Genomic DNA, 20,680 nt, shown 5'->3' on the forward strand with positions numbered 1-20,680 from the left:
ACTTTCAGTTCTCTTGTATATTCAGCCATGAAGACTATGTTTCTGCTGGAGTAATGATAGAGAGAGAAAGCTCTATTGAGTATTTTAAGCAAAAACTATAATCTAGGTTTTCTCATCAGTGTTTAATGTGATTTCTATAATATTACTCTGTAGAGTTAAAAAGTTTCTAAAAACAGCTAAAAAGAAGATAAAAGAATATGAGAGTCTAGAGAGTTCGTCTCTTACTACTATACATGGAGAAATGAAGAACAGATTCACTGATGCTGAGATGGAAGTTAGCAACCTAAAAACCAAGGTATATTTCCCTCTTGCTTTAATACAATTAAAACATTTCCTAAAGTAATCATTTTTCTTAAGTAATTGTATTAAATAGTATTTTCAAATGTTTTAATCCATTTGTTCAACAATAATGCATTCCGTGTTAAAAGCACATAGTTTGTTTCCTCAACCTACATCTCCCTAGGTCTGTAACCAAATCCTCAATATATCATTTATTGTTACAGAGTTAAATGTCAGCACTATTCTTCTGCACTTATGTAAACTTTTCTTGATTTATTTTATTTTGAAGAAGTCTTAGTTCCCTGTTTGAGTTCTTGCTGAACTTTCTCAACAGTTGGAGGTTGAGTCAGCGAGACGTGTTCAGGTGGAATCTACAAATTGTGAACTACGTGATCAGTTGTCTTCCATGAAATTACTGGAGAGAAGCAAACAGCAGCTAGAAGAAGAAATAACTAATCTCAAACGCCATATACAGGACAATATGATGGACCTCAGTCAAATTGAGCAGTACAAGAGAGAGATTGAAGAAAGAGCTAGGCAAGATATAAGTCAAAAACTGGAACAAGTCAATTTGTTTTTGCAGGTACATGTACCAACCATTTGTTGTAATTTCATAGACAACATAACTTGCTAAATCTTTTTATCAAACATCTGAACCTAGGTGATGTGGCAGCCAATAAGCATTCTGGTTAATCCTTGTTGTCTGTCTTTTGGGTTTCTTTAAAATATGGGTGTTATGAAGACAGCTATCTTAATATAAATCTTCTAAATTAATACTATGACGCTTTGTGTCCCAGACACAGGCTGCTTCACAAGAAACAATGGAGCAGATGAGAGCTACTAATTATGCTTCCTTGAGAAATCAGCTGGAGAACAGAATAAAAGATCTAGAATGTGAGCTGGCTATACTGAGAAACAGACCGCAAGACAACAACTTACAAAGAGAGTCGGTGCATTCAGAATTGGAAAGATATAAAGCACTGTACTCAGAAGAACGAAAAATGAGGAAGTCTTTGGGAAGTAAATTGGATCGGTAATTCAGAAGTCTTCTGACAATTCTCTTCCTTGTGGCTTGTGCCAGGGAAACTTTAGGGAGAAGGATACATTAGGATGGGAAAGAAAATGCTTTCTCTTAACCTAATAGAATTTCCCTTTCAAGAACTAAAATGAAGGGACAGAACCAACCTCTCTCCCAAAATCCACTCCCATATACAGCAGAGAGAAAAAGATAAGTAAGTACATCCAGCTAACCTACACAGTAGTACTCAGGTCTGAGATGAACATGAAGGTACTCATCTAGCCCCAGAGCTCAGTAGTCTTCCACTGCTGTACTATAGAATATATTTCTAACTGTTCAAGTCCAGCCGCTATTTCTGGAAGGGCCACAGCTTATTCATTGTAATACCACACTTGATTGACCCATGCTTATTAGCTGGGCAGGAAAACAGAACCAGAGAAGGTAATGATTTCTGCTTACTTGAGAGTTTGCCCAGTTTTGCAAAACAAGTATGTATTTGTAGATTTAGAAGAAAATAATGGGTGACCCTAAAAACTAAGCATGTTTATTAACCTTCCCACCCCCATAAAAGGATGCAATTGTTCATGATGGCCTATCATTAGCAGGTGATGGGAGGAAAAATCCTCCCTTTGCTATATAGAGAGGTTTTAAATGACGAGAAAAGGAGCATCTCTTTCCTTTTCTTCAGAAACCACCCCTCCCCACAATCATGTTTGGGGCTGACAGCCAGGCTTCTACCCAGCCCTTAGTCTTATATAGCACAGTGGAGAACAGTTTCAGGATGGAGAAGAAAGGGGTGCCACTTTTTCCTTGAGTGTCCCTACTGACTAGCCCTATGAATCTGGAATAGCAGTACAAAGGCCCTTTTCCAGGCTAGCTTTAGCATTCCTGTTATGGGCTGGAAACAACACTTTTATCTAGAATCCCACTTTTACAAATGTTAAATGTTTCCACTCTTTTAAGACAAACTGTTGCTTAACTTCTCACTTGCCTTTGACATTTTCACAGAGCTAATGAGAAATTAACAGAAGCCAGCACCAAACTCTTACATGAGCGCCACAAAAGCAAGTCTTTACTTGCCAACAGTTTTATGAGTGGCAGCTATTCTTCAAGTCCTGTCTTGGAAACAGTTCAGGTGGGGAGTCTTGGCAGCAACTTAGCATTAAGCAAATCTCCTAGCTTTGGAGGTGCATTCATGAACCCAACGGGAAGTACAGCATCTTCAAAAATGAGAGTAGAAGCTTACCTAGCAAAGGTGAGTAACTGTGAATGTCATTCTTAAGCTATCGTTTCTGTAAGGCTGTAGCTTTAGATCATGTTCACATGAACAGTTATTTCTGTTTAACAAACACTATTTAAAACAAAGACATTGGCATTCCTTAGTTCTTTTCCTGATACTAGCAAGACAAGAAATAAAATGCTGACTGTAGAGTGGAGATCAGTTCAAGGTGGTCCTTGAGGTTTTGCAGTCCTCAGCTACTTAAGGCTTTATAGGTCAAATCCAGCACTTTCTATTGGGCCCAGAAGCTGATTGGCAACTGGTGCAGTCGGGCCAGGATTGTTGTCATGCTCAAACCGTCTTTTTCTGCTGAGCAATCTGGCCATTGAGTTTTGCCCCACATATAATCTAACCTAGAGGTTACCAGAACATAGACAACAGAAGTTGGGTTATTTCTGTTCAGATAGGAGCTTAGCTGGACCAGCAGCTGAAGCTGATGGAAGACACTCTGTGCCACTGAGGCCATCTCAGCCTCAAGTGACGGCAAAGGATCCAGGCAAACCCCCAAGCTACATATCCTCCCCATCAGAGGGAGTGTAACCCCGTCAAGAGCAGGCAACCTCCCAGCCATCTGGTCTAAGGAACCACCTACTAACAGTGCTTCTGTTTTACCTGAATTGAGCTTCAGTTTGTTGGCTCTCACCTAGTTCATTACCAAGGCAAGAAGTAGGTGCAATATGATGCTTCTTGTTCAGCAGAAAGCATCTCTTAGAGGTAGTATCTACACTGATGCCATTGGCATTTAATACTAGATCAGGAGTTCACAAACTGGAGTCTGTGGCATATTTGAAAAAATACAATTAAAACACAATTAAAACTCATATATCTTCTAGCACACCGCAGTATAATTTGCTCCAACAGGCAGAAAAATATTTAAGTGGTCTTCCATGATCCTTAGCAGATTTCAAATGGGAAAAGTTTGGGAGCTCCTGTATTAGCTAGTTCTTAACAGTCTCCAGTTGAAACTGATCAGAGTAAAGCAGGGATAAGGAAGCTGTGGCCCTTCAGTTGTTGCCGGACCGCAACTCCCATCATTCCTTCCCATTGTCCACATGGGCTGGGGCTGACACATTTGGAGTATAACATCTGAAGGGCCACAGGTTCCCCAGCCCTAGGATAAGCTGTAAGACGTGGGGGAAAAGAAAAAAGAAAAATATGGCAATTCCTACCTTAAGTGGCACGTTCATAGTCTTGTTTTCAGTGTAATGTCTTTGGTCCTTCTTTTAAGCCTTGCCTTCTTTCTCCTTCCTCCCAAAAATCATTTGCTTGTTTCTAATCCCTCCATCACAAGGATATTATAAAATTGAAATTATGAAAAATGCATAAAATGGAGAGAACCTCTGCCTAAAACCCTGCAAAAAAAGGAAACATTAAAAAATATATGCATTCGAAAAAGATGTTTACTGTAATGCCTTGTCTTAGAGAGAACTAGAATTGACTATGGTATGCGCTTGCCCTTTCCTGCTGTTACCTTTCCTGTCTTCCATTCCAGCAGTGCAAATGGGCACCAGCTATTATTAAATACTAACATTTTTTGTTATGGTGTAAGGTTTTGTGGACTACAGTCAATTTCATCAGGTGCATTAAATATAATCCTCAGTTGTTGCAGGTATATATACATATGGGTGGTGGAGAAGACTTCTAAGCAGGGAGCCCAGGGAGAAATGCAATGCAACAAGTACTAATAGTGACCATTCAGTTAAAGCTAGAATGCATGCAGAACAAACCCTTGCCAGAATAGCTGTTCCTCTGGGAATTTGTGATCACAGCCTTTCTAATTACTAATTCTGGGCAGGACCCAGAGGAAGTCACACTTTAGTGCTAGGCATGAGTATCATGTCATTGATTTTCAATAAACTAAAACATGCCTAATTTCCTCTGGCTCCAACCCTGTTTCCAGGCTTGCAGCCAGATGCTATGCATGTTTACTCAAAGCACACTGAGTTCAGTGGGACTTACTCCGTAAGTCTATATGATTGCATCCCCAGAGTAGATTAGAATTTTTTCATTGTAAAAGTTTCCCTTTTTCTCACACTTACAAATTGGTCATTTTCCTTTCTGCCTTCAAGTCCTATACACTTATGGCTTGTTCTTTACTTCTTCAGCTCCTTGATCAAAAGTCTATTTCTTCCTTTTCTTCTCTACAGCCAGACACTTAACAAGGTGTGTACTCCGCATTGCTCAATGCCATGTGATTCCTTGTACTGCACAAAATTCAGTGACATTTTAGTTTAAAATTATGTATTACACTGCAGTAGACTAGCTAAAAAGAAGCTAAGCTTTTGCTGCTACACTACATATTTAAACTTCTCAGATGGTTTTTAATATTTATTTTTCCCAAAAAAATATGTATAGCATAATTTCAATACATTATATTTATTCCATTACCTTTTAGAACAAGAAAATGAAAAATAGAAATAATTAATGAAAACTGTAGCCTTAGTCATATATGCCTCAATTAGTTCCTGATTTGGCTTCTCAATTAGAAATGCCCTTGTTTTACCAACACTGCTTTGCATTCACCTGAAAATGGAGATTCCATCTGATACAATGGATACTAGTAAGTAGGGAAGATGGTAGGCATCTACACAGCATGTAGATCTGATCTCCAGTTTAGACATTCGATCCTATGCGAATATTCTGGAAGTAAAACCCATCAAAAATAGCAGGGCTTACTTCTGAGCAAACATGCATAGGACTGCTCTGTGAGAGTCTCTGAACAATTCAAATTCAAAAGATTCACGTGAACTACAATGAGTACTGTCTTCCTACATTAAAAACCTTGACATGGGATTGTGGGTGATTGCTCTTAATTTACTCCATTTGCTTAAGTAACTAATCAGAAAAATAATAATTTAATTACCTGTGCCACTTTCACCCAAGGATGTTGAAAGTGATTGAAATTACCTGCTTCTTAGAACATATACTGTATGTAGAATTCTCTGAAAAGATTTTTAAAAATGTTTTTTATAAAACAAAAAACCTTATTTCTTCCTCTTTTTTCCTTGGCATATACTGTGGTAGTATCTAATATTTATGATCCACACTTTCAAACTATCCTTGACTTCTGATGTTACATTACCTCTCAGTTGCTCATTTTATCAAATAGTCCAAGTTTTTTTAATAAAAAGTTAATTGTCTGTAATTTGATTGAGGCTACCTGAAAACAGGGAGCTGAAAATTGGTATCAAAATAAGAGATGGAATATTTGACCCAACATGAAAGTTGCTCTGATGTTGACATTTCATAATGAATAATGTACGTTTGCATCTATAATTTTATAGCTACTAAAATATCACATAATGTAATTTCAGATGCGGACAGAACTAGAAAAAACTATCGCCAAGGAACTAGAACAAGGTATGTTAACAAAACAGCGTGCTAGCAATTTAAAAACTCATCCTGCTGTGAAATATTCATTACAAACTGATACCAGTAATAGTATTCAGAGGTGATATGCCAAAACACTGTTTTATTTTTGCAGTTTCCAAATTAGTTAAATAAATAATAAAACCTTACTGAACGATTCTTTCATGAACATTTTAATTGGTATAAATTATACATGATAGCTGCCTTTGGGCTTTATCACGACTGTTTCAGAATGTGCATTATACCGTATTTTTCGCCCTATAGGACGCACTTTTTCCCCTCCAAAAATGAAGGGGAAATGTGTGTGCGTCCTATGGGGTGAATGCAGGCTTTCACTGAAGCCTGGAGAGCGAGAGGGGTCGTTGCGCACCGACCCCTCTCGCTCTCCAGGCTTCAGGAGAGCCCCACCGCCAGCCCCACAAACTCGAGGGACAGCGGGAGAGGCGCAGCGCGCCTTTCCCGCTGTCCCCCGACTTGGTTAGAAGGCTGGCGGGGGGGAGAAGCCTGTTCCTCCCCGTCGCCAGCCCCGCAAACTCGGGGTAAAGTGGGAGAGGCGCAGCGCGCCTTTCCCGCTGTCCTCTGACTTGGTTAGAAGGCTGGTGGAGGGCTTCTCCCTCCTCCAGCCCCGCAAGCTCCCAGAGTGATGCCAAAGCTGCACGCAGCTTCGGCATTGCTCTGGGTCCCGTTCTGGGGGCTGGGGGAGGGGGAAGCTCGGGCTTTCCCCGCCCCAGCCCCGTGCCTGGGGGGGGATTTTTTCCCTTTATTTCCCCCCCAAATTCTAGGTGCGTCCTATGGGCCGGTGCGTCCTATAGGGCGAAAAATACGGTAATTCTCTTTTGCCAAAGATTCTCAGTAGCTGAATTGGTGTACTGATCCTCTAATGAGTAGCAATGATTTAGTGACATAAAGTGCAAGAAGGCTGGGCTTTCATTACTTTTTCATGACATGTATTGCCAGTTCTCCATTGATGAGCTTGTTTGTCTTCAGTAATAAAGCTAGTAACTTCCACACATGGTTTTATACATAGTCATAGATAGCTTAGCTGGTAGGGTATGAGACTCTGAACCTCAGAGTTGTGGGTTCAATCTGCATGTTAGGCAAAAGTTAATTGCATTGTAGGGGGTTGGACTAGATGACCCTCATGGTCCCTTCCAACTCTACAATTGTGTGATTCTATATGTAAACAATGTGATTGAAAACCTAGCTTAAATCAAAGTATCCATTCACGTTAGCTTACACCATTTTTTTAAATGAAGGATTTTCGCAGATCTATATTTTTAAGCAAATGCTCAATACAAAGTGTTCATTTAATGTAATAATAATAGCCTTGCTTTCCTTTCCATAAGAGACTAACAACCATATTAAGGTATGCCATGGGCTTATTGTATGGATGAACACCATAACGGTGTAAAGGACTATACAAATAATTAAGAAGTATACAGTGGCGCTGTGGGTTAAACCACAGAGTCTAGGACTTGCCGATCAGAAGGTTGGCGGTTCGAATCCCCGCGACGGGGTGAGCTCCCGTTGCTCAGTCCCTACTCCTGCCAACCTAGCAGTTCAAAAGCACATCAAAGTGCAAGTAGATAAATAGGTACTGCTCCGGTGGAAAGGTAAACGGCGTTTCCGTGCACTGCTCTGGTTCACCAGAAGCGGCTTAGTCATGCTGGCCACATGACCTGGAAGCTGTACGCCGGCTCGCTCAGCCAATAAAGTGAGATGAGCGTCGCAACCCCAGAGTCGGCCACGACTGGACCTAATGGTCAGGGGTCCCTTTACCTTTTTTATACAGTCTAGGGCTACATGATTATATGGTTGGTCTTGTTTTTAATTCAGTAAGAGCGTTTTAACATTAAAGAATCTCACTTTTTCTTGGAAAACTGCTTCAAAATGGATTTGTGAAATGAAATAAATTTGTTGCTAACCAGTGAGTTCCAACAGTGAGGAAGCAGAGCACTGCCCCCCTAACCTCCGTTGGCCCTCAGCTAGCCCCCACCTGCCTCCCTTCTTACTTACAGCCAGTCCAAGGACAGAACTATCCATCAGGTTCTTCCCCCTTAGTCTCAGTGTTGTCCTTGTAGAACTCAGCAAGGAGCGAGATGGGGACAAAAGTAGAATTACTGGGGAGTTCCATGGAGTTCCAACATAGTGCCAGTAATAAGACTTCCACTTCCTCTGCTCCCCCAGCAGCACCCAATGCTCCCATCATCTTCTCAGGAGCATAGGAGGACTCTTCCACACAGATTTTGTGGGTGCATGTGGGGCTGGGGTGGGGGAAGGGAAAGCCCCCATTGGACAAATAGATTTCCACTGTTCTAGGAGGTAGACATTATTGGATGTCACCCGCAGCTACAAAGATGAATGTCCCCCCCAATAGGAATTTAGTCCCTTGAAATCCACAGAAGGAAGTCATAACTACCTGATCCCTTTTGAAATCCGTGGAACTAACAGATGTCTTACTTGGTATAAATCCAATTCAAGGCCATGCCCAAGTCCCTGCCTACATCCAGTGGTGAGGCAGGATCTGATCTTGGTATGCCAAGTTGTGTAGCCATTTATCAATCCTGGCTGCTTCCAGACTACAGGGTGAATCTAGATCATCATCATTTTGTTCACTCCCTTGTTACTGATCATCCAGCTGCAGCTATTGTTCTTTCATCGCTTCCCTGTTCTTTTGTTACTTATATTCAGAAGAGGAGCAGAAACTCAGTTAGAGTAGATTATCTGAGCACTACAGTTTCCTTTTCTGCTTTAGACTTAAAGCCGTGGTTTCCCCTCTCCTCATTTCCATGTTGCACTGAAATGTGTGCTTAGGCTCTGAGATGGGGGTGGGGAGCAAGGGGCAGGCCCTTCAAGTTGGAGGTGTTTGCAAAGCAGTGAAATGCCTCACTGTTTTACTAAAGCTCTCTGCAGAACTGTCCCAGGAGGAGTGATTCCCTTTCCCTTTTTTTCTTTTTTTTATTCTCATGGCACCATTGAGCTATTAAAAAAATTCAACATTTTATTCAAATACAAAGTCACAAGCCACACACATGCAAAGTAGAATAGATCTAGCAGTAGATTTTATCAATCTTAGCACTTTATGCTACTTTTAACGGTCAATGTAGTCATGTCTCTTCTTATTGCTTTCTGCAGATTGACTTACCGGTTTATACAATCAATCAAATTTTTATGAAGGACCGAATGTTATCCCCACTTTGTGCATCTTATACCAAGGTCCATATTTGAAGATACATAGGTGTTGGAGGATGTAAAAAATCTGCTCAGTTAGCAAATGTAATAAAACTTCAATACCACCCAGAAAGATTCCAGAGAGTCTAATCTTCTTATCACCCTTAACTGGTGTGTAAAATTTCTTGGCGATGGCAATATTCCAAACATATACCAGGGGCTCAGATTTAGCTACTTTGAGGTCTTCTTCCACTGCTGGACAGCCATGCTGCTGTTATTTAAAAATATACGCAAGACATCGGGCATGCCAATGTAATGAATGGCAGGTGCATGAAGCACTAGCTCTGTTTTGGCTGCATTGTATTTTCTGATGCCCCTATAAATGGAAAATGAGCAAAATCTAGGAACACTTACCGTAACTACTCTCTTATTTGGCATACCAAGGAGTACGTTTGGACAGACAGGCAGAAGTGTGATTAGCACAAATATGTTTTAAAATACGAGATTTCGTGTGGCATGATGCTATCTCAAAGTCTAACGATCCAAGAGTGTCCAAAGAGGGGCCATGCATATCAATAACTTGTAGTATTTCCTGATTCCAAGATGGAATTGCTCTATTGTTAAGATTCAATGTCTGCCTGAGAGCAGAAAGTGCTAAAATGGGCCCTATCCCCTTTTAAAATCTTAGTCAATACCTAAGGGCATGGATATACACTGTGGCCTTCACTGAATGAAGACCAGCTTCCAAATGGAGAACGGAAGTCTCAGTTGCCTTGGGGAGCTCAAAAGCAACACAAGGATATTTATTTTGGGGTATTTCCAGGTTCAGTTTTTTGAAGAGATCCCCATATTTGTGTCATAACAGATTTGTGAGGTGACTTTGGCTTCATAAATTTTGAGGGCTGGGGGAATATCTCTAGCTCCCTTACACCATCAGAACCTTGATAAAGAGTTCACTGTACAGTGGTGCCTCGCAAGACGAAATTAATCTGTTCCACGAGTCTCTTTGTCTTGCGGTTTTTTCGTCTTGCGAAGCACGGCTATTAGCAGCTTAGCGGCTATTAACGGCTTAGCGGCTATTAGTGGCTTAGCGGCTTTAAGAAAACAAGGAAACAAAGGAACAAAGGAAACAAACTCGCAAGACGTTTCGTCTTGCGAAGCAAGCCCATAGGGAAAATCGTCTAGCGAAGCGACGCAAAAACCGAAAAACCCTTTCGTCTTGCGCGTTTTTCGTTTTGCGAGGCACCACTGTATTAATAACCAGTATTTGTATATGAGAAGTGTTTATTCCAACTTCCAGTTGAAGAAAAGCATAAACCTATATAAAGGATTTCGCCCACTCATAGGGGTGCCCATCAATTTGCCACTTGTGTTTTTTAGACCTATTGGCAAAACCCAAAACTTTTATTTTCATAATTTTTAGCTTTTCTTGCACTGCCAGCTGATTAAAAGATTTATTAACTCTTGTTGTGCCTGAGACAATAAAATTGGGTCATTAGCATACATAAGTACTGTAATTTTCTTGGTTCCCAGTACAGTGGTACCTCTGGTTACGTACTTAATTTGTTCCGGAGGTCCGTTCTTAACCTGAAACTGTTCTTAACCTGAAGCACCACTTTAGCTAATGGGGCCTCCCGCTGCTGCCGTGCCACCACCGCATGATTTCTGTTCTCATCCTGAAGCAAAGTTCTTAACCCGAGGTACTATTTCTGGGTTAGCAGAGTCTGTGACCAGAAGCGTATGTAACCCAAGGTACCACTGTATAGGGGGTACATAATTATCATTGTTACTCAAATCATGAGTTGACATAAATGTTAAATGATGTTGGTGCTAATAAGCATCCCTAATGGATACCCTGTTTAGCATAGATCGGATCTGAGAGCAAACCTGAAAGGGATATCCTAGTATCAGAATTAAGTTCCTGGATCAGCTTGTTACGAGGTTTCTGGCTGCTATTCATGTACACTGCAAAACAAAGATCTCTATGGTATAATAGCAGATCTGGAAGGTTAAAGCTGTCTCCTTGGATTGGAAACTATAGCTCATGTAATGTACTTCCCAACCCACCATATGTTTTTGAGATCTGTTGTGGACATAAGTGTAAACATTTGTTTAGCTGTGCATCTATACATTTTTTTAATGACATTTCCCCCCCCCCAATATAGCAGATTTGCACAAAAGAGCAGTCAGCAATCTTTTAAACCTTTGTGTTGCCTCAAGCCAGAAAAGGATTTGAAGTCACTCCCGTGAAAGGCTGCCACTTCCTTTTATCCCCTTTCCGTTTCCCGTCCCCTGTAGCTGCAAGGGCAAATGTTACTGTTATAGCTGTTTTGCACAAGAGCATTTCTGTACAAAAGAGGTGTTTTGAAAATAAACATGCTGCAAACATTCCGGTACTGACAGCCTGTGGGAAAGGGCAGGCTGCATCCTTTCCTTTGCGTTGATGGAAGCAGAATGGAAGTCAGGTTTGGTGATAAGCACCCAGCAAAATGTCAGCGCACATGAAAAGAATCCCTCCCATACAATGAGCTTCATTGCAACTGCACTTGGATAACATGATCTTTTTTTGGGGGGGGGGTTTCTTACTTTATTGGATTATCTGCAGATTGGGAAGATCTGGGGGAACATACATGTTGCTACTTGGAATAAGAGGATGTCATGTGGACACTGCAAAAAAAGAGGGGGGGTAGAAGACAAAGCAGGTTCAGATCCACTTCTATGTGGATGAGCCTTCAGTATCTAGCAATACAAGTATAGGTTCAGTGTTGTAGCGACACGCTGTCACACTACTGACCAAATTTTGTGATAGCTTTAGTGAAGTGGAGGGACATGGGTGGCGCTGTGGGTTAAACCACAGAGCCTAGGACTTGCTGATCAGAAGGTCGGCGGTTTGAATCCCCATGACGGGGTGAGCTCCTGTTGCTCGGTCCCTGCTCCTGCCAACCTAGCAGTTCGAAAGCATGTCAAAGTGCAAGTAGAGAAATAGGTACCACTCTGGCGGGAAGGTAAACGGTGTTTCTGTGCACTGCTCTGGTTCACCAGAAGCGACTTAGTCATGCTGGTCACATGACCCGGAAGCTGTACGCCGGCTCCCTTGGCCAATAAAGCGAAATGAGCACCACAACCCCAGAGGCGGTCACGACTGGACCTAATGGTCAGGGGTCCCTTTATTTTACCTTTTAGTGAAGTGGTCCAGAAAACTTTCCATTTGTTTTAGTCCTAACACTACTTACATGGGACTAAGCCTCACAGATTTCAGGCATACTAAAACTAATAACTATTTTCAGTTACTTAAAAAAAACACCCAACATTACATGCTTTGAAATATTTCCAAGTATTCCAGTAAAAATAATTTCAAGGTAAAATCTTGGATTGGTTTCAATGTAACATTTAAATCAGACCCAGTGCACTTTTAATCTTACTTTTTTCCTCACACAATATTTCATTTCAACTATTTTGGGGTGTTTGAAAAAAATGTTTGTGATGCTTGTAAAATTAACATGCATATACCGTATTTTTTGCTTTATAAGACTCACTTTTTCCCTCCTAAAAAGTAAGGGGAAATGTGTGTGCGCCTTATGGAGTGAATGCAGGTTGCACAGCTATCACAGAAGGCAGAACAGCAAGAGGGATTGCTGCTTTCACTGCGCAGCGATCCCTCTTGCTGTTCTGGCTTCTGAGATTCAGAATTATTTTTTTCTTGTTTTCCTCCTCCAAAAACTAGGTGCGTCTTGTGGTCTGGTGCGTCTTATAGAGCGAAAAATATGGTACTTTTTTGTACTAAATACAAATGAACACGCAAAATCAGACTTGTCTATTTACAGTGCAGAAAACTATTAGATTTTAAATTCTCCAGAAAAATTACATCACTGAATTGTCTGATCTATGGTTTCTATCACACTGCAATTTGCACTTAAGGCTCCAATATGACATTTTCTTTGAAGCTAACGTATAGTAGCAATCTAAGTTGAGCAAGATCATATCATATCTGCATTTCATTCTTCACTAGCAAAATAAGCACTGTTTTCCAACAGGTTCTGCATTTGTTCTGAGAAACAGTCATCCACTGAATTATTATTTTTTAGTCACCCTGATGGGTAGTTTAATGCCATTTTTGAAACTAGTAGGAAACCATAAGCCTTTCTTGTTTTTCAGCTACAGTTGAACTTGATGCCGGACCTGTTAGAGTCTCCCCTATAGGATCAATTGATGAATCATCAAAACAAGATGAAGTGTCCAAGGCCAGAAAGGAGTATCTAGATGTTTTAAAGAAAAACTATATGATTTGAGTAAATTCTGATAAGCTTGTAGAATGATGATGCTTTATAATATTAAATAAACAAAATGTAATTTTTGTAGTTTGAAGTATATTATAAATTATAAATATTTCAGGCATTTTGCACTTGTCTGGAAAAAAGGTTGTATAGCTGTACAGCCATATGGTTCCTTCTTTCATTTGTTATGAAAGCTGTATTATTATTATTATTATTATTATTATTATTATTATTATTTTAGCAAAAATACACACTAGCCTAGAGATGTTTTACAGAACTGTCCATGTCCCCATGTCCTGTATATTTAAAACCAAAGTATTTCTTGACATGTTTAGCGTAATTTGTTACTTGAAATGTTGTGCAGGATTTGTCTGTCGTCGGGTAACAGTTAAAATGCTGGTCTGAAACATTTCCTGTGTACCTTTCCCTGCACTCTGTACATTTACTACTTTTGTCACTAGTGATTTTGCATAGCTTTTGACTGCCATAAGACATTCAACAATACAGTGGACGCTCGGGTTGCAAACATGATCCGTGCAGGAAGCACATTCGCAACCCACAGCATTCGCAACCCGCAGCACCGTGTCTGCAGGTGCATCCATAACCCGAAAAAACGCAACCTGAAGCGTCTGTAACCCAAGGTATGACTGTAGTGACTTTACTGCAGTATTTAAATGCTATACAGTGGTACCTCGGGTTAAGTTCTTAATTCGTTTCGGAGGTGCGTACTTAACCTGAAACTGTTCTTAACCTGAAGCACCACTTTAGCTAATGGGGCCTCCTGCTGCCACCGCGCCGCCGGAGCACGATTTCTGTTCTCATCCTGAAGCAAAGTTCTTAACCTGAAGCACTATTTCTGGGTTAGCGGAGTCTGTAACCTGAAGCGTATGTAACCTGAGGTACCACTGTACTGACAGAAGTGCCAACAGACTTGTTATTTGTATTTTTAAATGGTACATAAAATGCACTGAAGTTTTTAATTGAATAAAAACTGGTCTATACGGAGTTCCTGATACTTTATTCCATCGGGTAGTAGTGACATCTACCTCCAATTTTCTTACCATTTCCCAAGGTTGATGCTGTTAAATAAATGTAATTCATTGTCCTATTTCTCTACCATTTGCTTCCCAAGGTGGGGAAAAGTGCAGAAGTGATGAATTCAGTCTGTAAATTTAGTGGGACATAAACCTACACAGGACTGCCTACCACTTCTTAATGTTATTTTGTGTTGAGAGTCTATTTTGAAAAGTTTGTCCTTTGGACAATAAACTGAAAATGGGCATGTCCCGGTAGTTTGTGCTGCTCTGTGTACATACAGTGGACTATAAATTTGTTGTCTATCAGCAAAGAATTTGGAGTTGCCGTAAATAAGTAAATCTGATTTCTTGATATATTCAGGTATTCAAAAGGCAAACAATGAAAAATTAAAAGGAAAAGTTTGCGCAAACAGCAAATAAAATTCATTTATGTTGACAACTTCCTGATCTATTTCTATTTACGCTGACAACTTCCTGATGAGTGCTCACATTTTACTTGATGATAAGTATCTCATTGTATCATTCATACTAATTTTGGTTAATTACTATTGGTATAGGCTTAACCAAAGGATAAAATATAGATGGGTAGTTATTTGGAAACCAGCTTCTATCTGTCAGTAGATTGTCAAGCACATCACTGCCTCCTGTTGTGATGGTAGAGCTTTCTGTGTAGGAGCAAAGCTTCCTAAATCTGGTTCCACCGAACAACTCGGTGCAATTCAGCCCTTTTAAAACCCATCTAGTCCTTACGTAAGCTCAGACCCCCAAAACCTCTTTGGCTATTTGCTTTCAATAGAGCCACCCTCCTATAAAAAGAAGAAATGTTTCAATTATAAGACTTTACTGAATGGAAATCAGATGGGTCAAGATAATTCCTAAATTAGTCTTCATATCTTTTGCACATAGCTATATTTGTTGTAAATGCATGCTGAGGACAAGACTAAAAAGCAACTGAATTTCTGAAAAATCCAGTGCCTTTTTCCAGCTGGGAATCTTGTTCTGAATTCACTTCTATGCTGCTAAAAATATATCCTCGTGTGTCCAAAAAAAGCCTAGGCAGAGAACTAAGCTACATATTTAATCACTGCACCAGGATGAGGAAGGTTTTTTGAGGCTCACAGCCCCTGAGGAAGTTGTGCTGTTCCTCTGCAGCAAGAGAGATTGTGCTTGAGGCAGGGAACAATTTAGGAAAGAGCAAGACTGTGCCATGATTCAGTAGTTTCAACATGAAAATGACTTCTTTCCCCATAATAACTTAACTTTCCTAAGTGTATTTCTTGCTCACTAATGCTGCTCACTGATTTCACATCAACTATTCTCTATAATGAGGGTCAACAGGGAACTGAAATTCCCTGAATGACACCCCCCCCCGCCGCCGCCAAAAAAAAATCAGTTATCCTATGGGGTTTCTAAATATTTCAGTTTCCACTGGTGTCAAAGCCACTCTCTACTACTAGGATGTGACTATAAGCACATAGGTCTGCTGCAGAACATTCTGGCATTCTGTGTCATGTACTTTGTGCAATGCTGGAACAATCATGCAGTAGAATGCTAATGGCCAATTTGGAATTAACGCAGCTGTAATAAACACCCTTAAAACGAGAGAGACAATCTGAAGGAGGTAGCAGCCTTTGAACACAATTTGCTTCTCCTAGAAACAAAAGCCGTCTGACAAGCAGTCCCCAGGAGTATTCTATTTATCCCCACAGGGCTTTAGTTGGCAAACACCTGACCTGAATTTGTTTCTTGCAATAGCAGTGACTGGAAAAGCAATTATTCAGACAGGATTCGTTTTTTTAAAGTGTGTGTATGTATGTGTGTGTGTGTGTGTGTAAATAAATAAACCTAAGATGAGGGGTGATTTCTGGATGCTTTATTTCACATCTGTGGGTGGTATCCAGCACTGCCATTCTGCTTTTGGAACAGACTTCCACTTGCATAATTGAACATTAGCCCCTCTGCACCCTCAAAATCTGCTCCAGAGGGTGAGAAGCAGTTTTTTGTGGCGGTGGGCAGTGAAAGAAGAGGTTGGGGAAGTCTCGGTGCATGAACAGAACGCAGCTTACACATTGTTAGATACAACCCTGTATGTTCATTGTTTTGCTTTGATTTTCACTCATCTAGATATAGCAGTTTTATTTGATTGTGGTTATGGCTGGGGGTGTATGTGTTTGGCATCAACATGGTATTTCTAAGTAATGCTTCATATTGGCTTTATAGTGAAGAACTTGTGTAGATCCCCAAGGGGGGGGATAACAGTGAAGACAACTTTGGTCTTCATTTCACTGATGAACATCTTGAGTATGGTCTTTTAAGCCAGATCAACTTTACTTGCCTTGTGCTCTTAAAAAATTGACTCGCTTATAACACAATTCAAGTAGCTTTGCAAATCCTTAGTGTACTGCGGTGCAGCTCTCTGAAAGTCCTTGTGCGAGAAGCAGAGCTTATAAATAGAAAGTTGCTGTTAACCCAAACAGGCAAGTTCCAAAATGAGAGCTGCTTGGAGCAATGGTATCACTTCTGTCAGTGACAGGCATGTTAACTGAGCATGCATGATGCCCTCAATACAAATAAGGATTGATTGCTCTTAGTCCAAAGGGACTGGCAGGTTTTGTGCAGTTAGGACCATAGCCATTTGCCTGAGGAGTAATTGAAGCATTTGACTCCACCCATGTAGGTTGACAAATAGAAGGGGAAGACCTCCCCTGGAGTATTGTGTCCAGTTCTGGGCACCACAGTTCAAGAAGGACACTGACAAACTGGAACGTGTCCAGAGGAGGGCAACCAAAATGGTCAAAGGCCTGGAAACAATGCCTTATGAGGAACGGCTAAGGGAGCTGAGCATGTTTAGCCTGGAGAAGAGGAGGTTAAGGGGTGATATGATAGCCATGTTCAAATATATAAAAGGATGTCACATAGAGGAGGGAGAAAGGTTGTTTTCTGCTGCTCCAGAGAAGCGGACACGGAGCAATGGTTCCAAACTACAAGAAAGAAGATTCCACCTAAACATTAGGAAGAACTTCCTGACAGTAAGAGCTGTTCGACAGTGGAATTTGCTGCCAAGGAGTGTGGTGGAGTCTCCTTCTTTGGAGGTCTTTAAGCAGAGGCTTGACAACCATATGTCAGGAGTGCTCTGATGGTGTTTCCTGCTTGGCAGGGGGTTGGACTCGATGGCCCTTGTGGTCTCTTCCAACTCTATGATTCTATGATTCTATGAAATGGAGGCAGTGAGAGATTTTACTTTCTTGGGCTCCATGATCACTGCAGATGGTGACAGGAGCCACGAAATTAAAAGACACCTGCTTCTTGGGAGAAAAGCAATGACAAACCTAGACAGCATCTTAAAAAGTACAGACATCACCTTGCCAACAAAGGTCCGTATAGTAAAAGCTATGGCTTTCCCAGTAGTGAAGTATGGAAGTGAGAGCTGGACCATAAAGAAGGCTGATTGCCGAAGAATTGATGCTTTTGAATTATGGTGCTGAAGGAGACTCTTGAGAGTCCCATGGACTGCAAGAAGATCAAACCTATCCATTCTTAAAGAAATCAGCCCTGAGTGCTCACTGGAAGGACAGATCCTGAAGCTGAGGCTCCAATACTTTGGCCACCTCATGAGAAGAGAAGACTCCCTGGAAAAGACCCTGATGTTGGGAAAGATGGAGGACACAAGGAGACGGGGACGAGAGAGGATGAGATGGTTGGATAGTGTTCTCGAAGCTACCAGCATGAGTTTGACCAAACTGCGGGAGGCAGTGGAAGACAGGAGTGCCCGGCGTGCTCTGGTCCATGGGGTCATGAAGAGTCAGACACGACTAAATGACTAAACAACAACAACAATGTAGGTTGGCATCATTTCTGTGAAGGACTGCAAGTGACTTCTTCACAATGGCTAGAACTAAGTGAGAGAGCAGCTGAAGTATCTCAAATACTTCACTGGCTGTTCATTATTGACTCACTTGACTATTATACTATTGATTAATGCTCAAGATGCTATTACTGCTTGAGTCTTAAATGGCTCTTTCAGAACCATCTAAATGAAGCTCTGGGGAAGGGGTAAAGCATTGCCTTTCTGCTTGTCTCAACCCGATCAGCAATTGGCTAAATAACAATACTTCTGGGAGCCATCACAGCTCTTGTTTCTAATAATTGTTCATTGGAAAACCCCTGAAATTCCTGAGGAATGTGTAGGTGCCTTAACTGGAATATGGCACCAGTCCTTAAACTACAGTGTGTTGTAATGGTTAGAGTGTTGGACTAGGACCTGAGAGGGCAGGGTTTGAATTCCCACTCAGCCATGAAACTCACTTGGTGACCTTAAAGCAATATCGTCCCTACTAGGTCACCCTGATACACACCATTCACTGCAAATTAGGAGGCTCCTCTGTACACACAGAACTCCCCAATCTTCACTTCTCCCATTGCACCACCACATCCTGTCTGAAGGTCTTCAGCTCCTCCTCCCCAAAAAACACCACTCTTCCTTTCTCCTCCCCATGCTTGGAACTGCTTCTGAGAACAAGGTCAATGGGTGACCATGGGTCAGACACCGTCTCTTAGCCTAAGCTACCTCACAGGGTTGCGACAATGAAATGGGGAGAAGGAGAACCATGTAAGCCGCCATGAGATCCTTGGAAGATAAAGCTGGTATATAAACATAATAATACATAAAAAATACACTGGCTGCCTGTGGAGTTTGCCCTCCTTAGGTGTGTGACATCATACTGGGTTCATAAGGAAAGGGTTAACTAATTGTAAAATGACTAACCTATAGGAACCCAAGGGGAGGAGTTAGAGTTGTTAAGAAGTCAGTCAGGAGTTAGAGAAGAGAGAGGGAGGATAAGTCTGTGGGTTGGGCTAGTCTGAGATGAGAGAGAGAGAAAGTGTTAAGTTGAGATAATCAGGCGGAAGGTATAGGCCGGTAAAGAAACTAAGGATAAGAAACTGACAAGAAAATTAACTGAGAAACCATACTTGTTAATGCTTACCAAATAAACTTGTTTATTTGATTTAATTTTAACAACTGTCTGGACTCAGTGTGTACCCGAGAATAACGAGTTGGTGGCAGCGGGGAAGCAAGCACAGTGGTGGCACAGGGATCAATAGACCGTCAAATGTCCGGGGACCTTGTGTGATCGCCACACTGCCAGTTCAAAGTGCCGAGGTTGACTTATAAAGTCTTCACAACTTGGCATCAGCCTACCTTTATACTAACCTCGATGTTGAGGGCACAGTGAATAAGCTAGGAGACAACAAGCATCCTGCTCTTTGGCCAAGCAGATGCCTGTTACAAGCCCACAAGCTGGACATGACTGCGACAGCATTCTCCTGACACATGCATTACAGCAGCATGCCACCTCCAATAACTAGAAGTATTAAACACCTAACATCAAAACCAGTAGGTTTTGACAGGCTTATCCAATCAACTGGGTGGGAGACTCAAGACAGGATTTCCAGTTGAGATATTATTAGTTTATTCACTTGTTTAAGACATGTAATTGAACCTTGATTGCACTGTGAGATTTTGGGGCAAACCGTGGAATAAAAAGCAACCATTTGTCTCAAATCTGGTTATTTCAAAGGGAAATTGTTCAAGGGTATATTAAACTCATTGTTAGAATGTCGGCTTCCTGGCAGCTGGGTTCATGAGCTCAGAAATCTGTGACTGACAGCTTTGTCTGGAAAAAAATGGGAACGCATCAAGCAAATAAAACTGTAGCTCTGAAACTGGTGTGTTAGGCACTCACACAATGCCTCTAGATAATTCTGTAATGACATGCATTTGCAGAAGAGGAGGAAATCATTCAAGGCCATGAAGGAAACTGGTGGCAACAAAGATAGCTTTTTAAAAAGGTATGCAAGCTGGTATAACATTTTCATATAGTTTTCCCTTATACTATAACATGCAGTAAATTTTATATCCATTTTCCAGTTGCTCCCATGTGTCTATATCTGTGTTATGACCTACATCAATTGCTCGATGTATCATTGAAGATTTTCCTTATTTATCCTTTGTTTCCCATTCCAATAATATCTTATATATTTTGGACAGCACTTTAACATATTCCAACAGTTCTCTTTCCAAACATGATGATTGTTCTCCAAACCCTTGTTTCATATCTTTTTTAAATACTTTAGTCAAGTGGTGGTATTGCATCCATGTTGTTAATTCTTTAAATTCTTTTAATTTATATTCTCCCTCCTCTCTTAATAAATTTCTATAAGTTACTCATCCTTCCATTATATATTTTTTTTC

General features: G+C 40.9%; 1 protein-coding gene and 1 long non-coding RNA gene across 15 annotated transcripts in view; one reads left to right on the forward strand and one right to left on the reverse strand.

Annotated features, from left to right (window-relative positions):
* Positions 1–14,395, forward strand: part of ANKRD26 (ankyrin repeat domain containing 26) — a 56,644-nt gene extending 42,249 nt beyond the window's left edge. For 10 of the 14 annotated variants that reach the window (XM_083574280.1, XM_083574275.1, XM_083574281.1 and 7 more), the window contains 6 exons: positions 154–295; positions 614–862; positions 1,077–1,312; positions 2,306–2,552; positions 5,891–5,936; positions 13,272–14,395. In XM_083574280.1, coding sequence (XP_083430406.1) covers positions 154–295; positions 614–862; positions 1,077–1,312; positions 2,306–2,552; positions 5,891–5,936; positions 13,272–13,405 — 1,054 coding nt within the window. In that variant the 3' untranslated portion in view covers positions 13,406–14,395. Of the gene's footprint in view, positions 1–153; positions 296–613; positions 863–1,076; positions 1,512–2,305; positions 2,553–4,681; positions 4,740–5,890; positions 5,937–9,080; positions 9,250–13,271 lie in introns of those variants that run through there. The other 4 variants (XR_014539236.1, XR_014539237.1, XM_083574285.1 and 1 more) reach the window with 4 other exon arrangements.
* Positions 11,678–13,264, reverse strand: LOC310744029. Its single transcript, XR_014539361.1, has 2 exons — positions 12,898–13,264; positions 11,678–12,637 (listed from the first exon to the last, which is right to left on the reverse strand). It is a non-coding gene; the product is annotated as an uncharacterized lncRNA (long non-coding RNA).
* Positions 14,396–20,680: the final 6,285 nt, after the last annotated feature.

Source organism: Podarcis filfolensis (genome assembly GCF_964270895.1).
Source record: "Podarcis filfolensis genome assembly, chromosome: 10".
Classification (NCBI taxonomy): Eukaryota; Metazoa; Chordata; class Lepidosauria; order Squamata; family Lacertidae; genus Podarcis; species Podarcis filfolensis.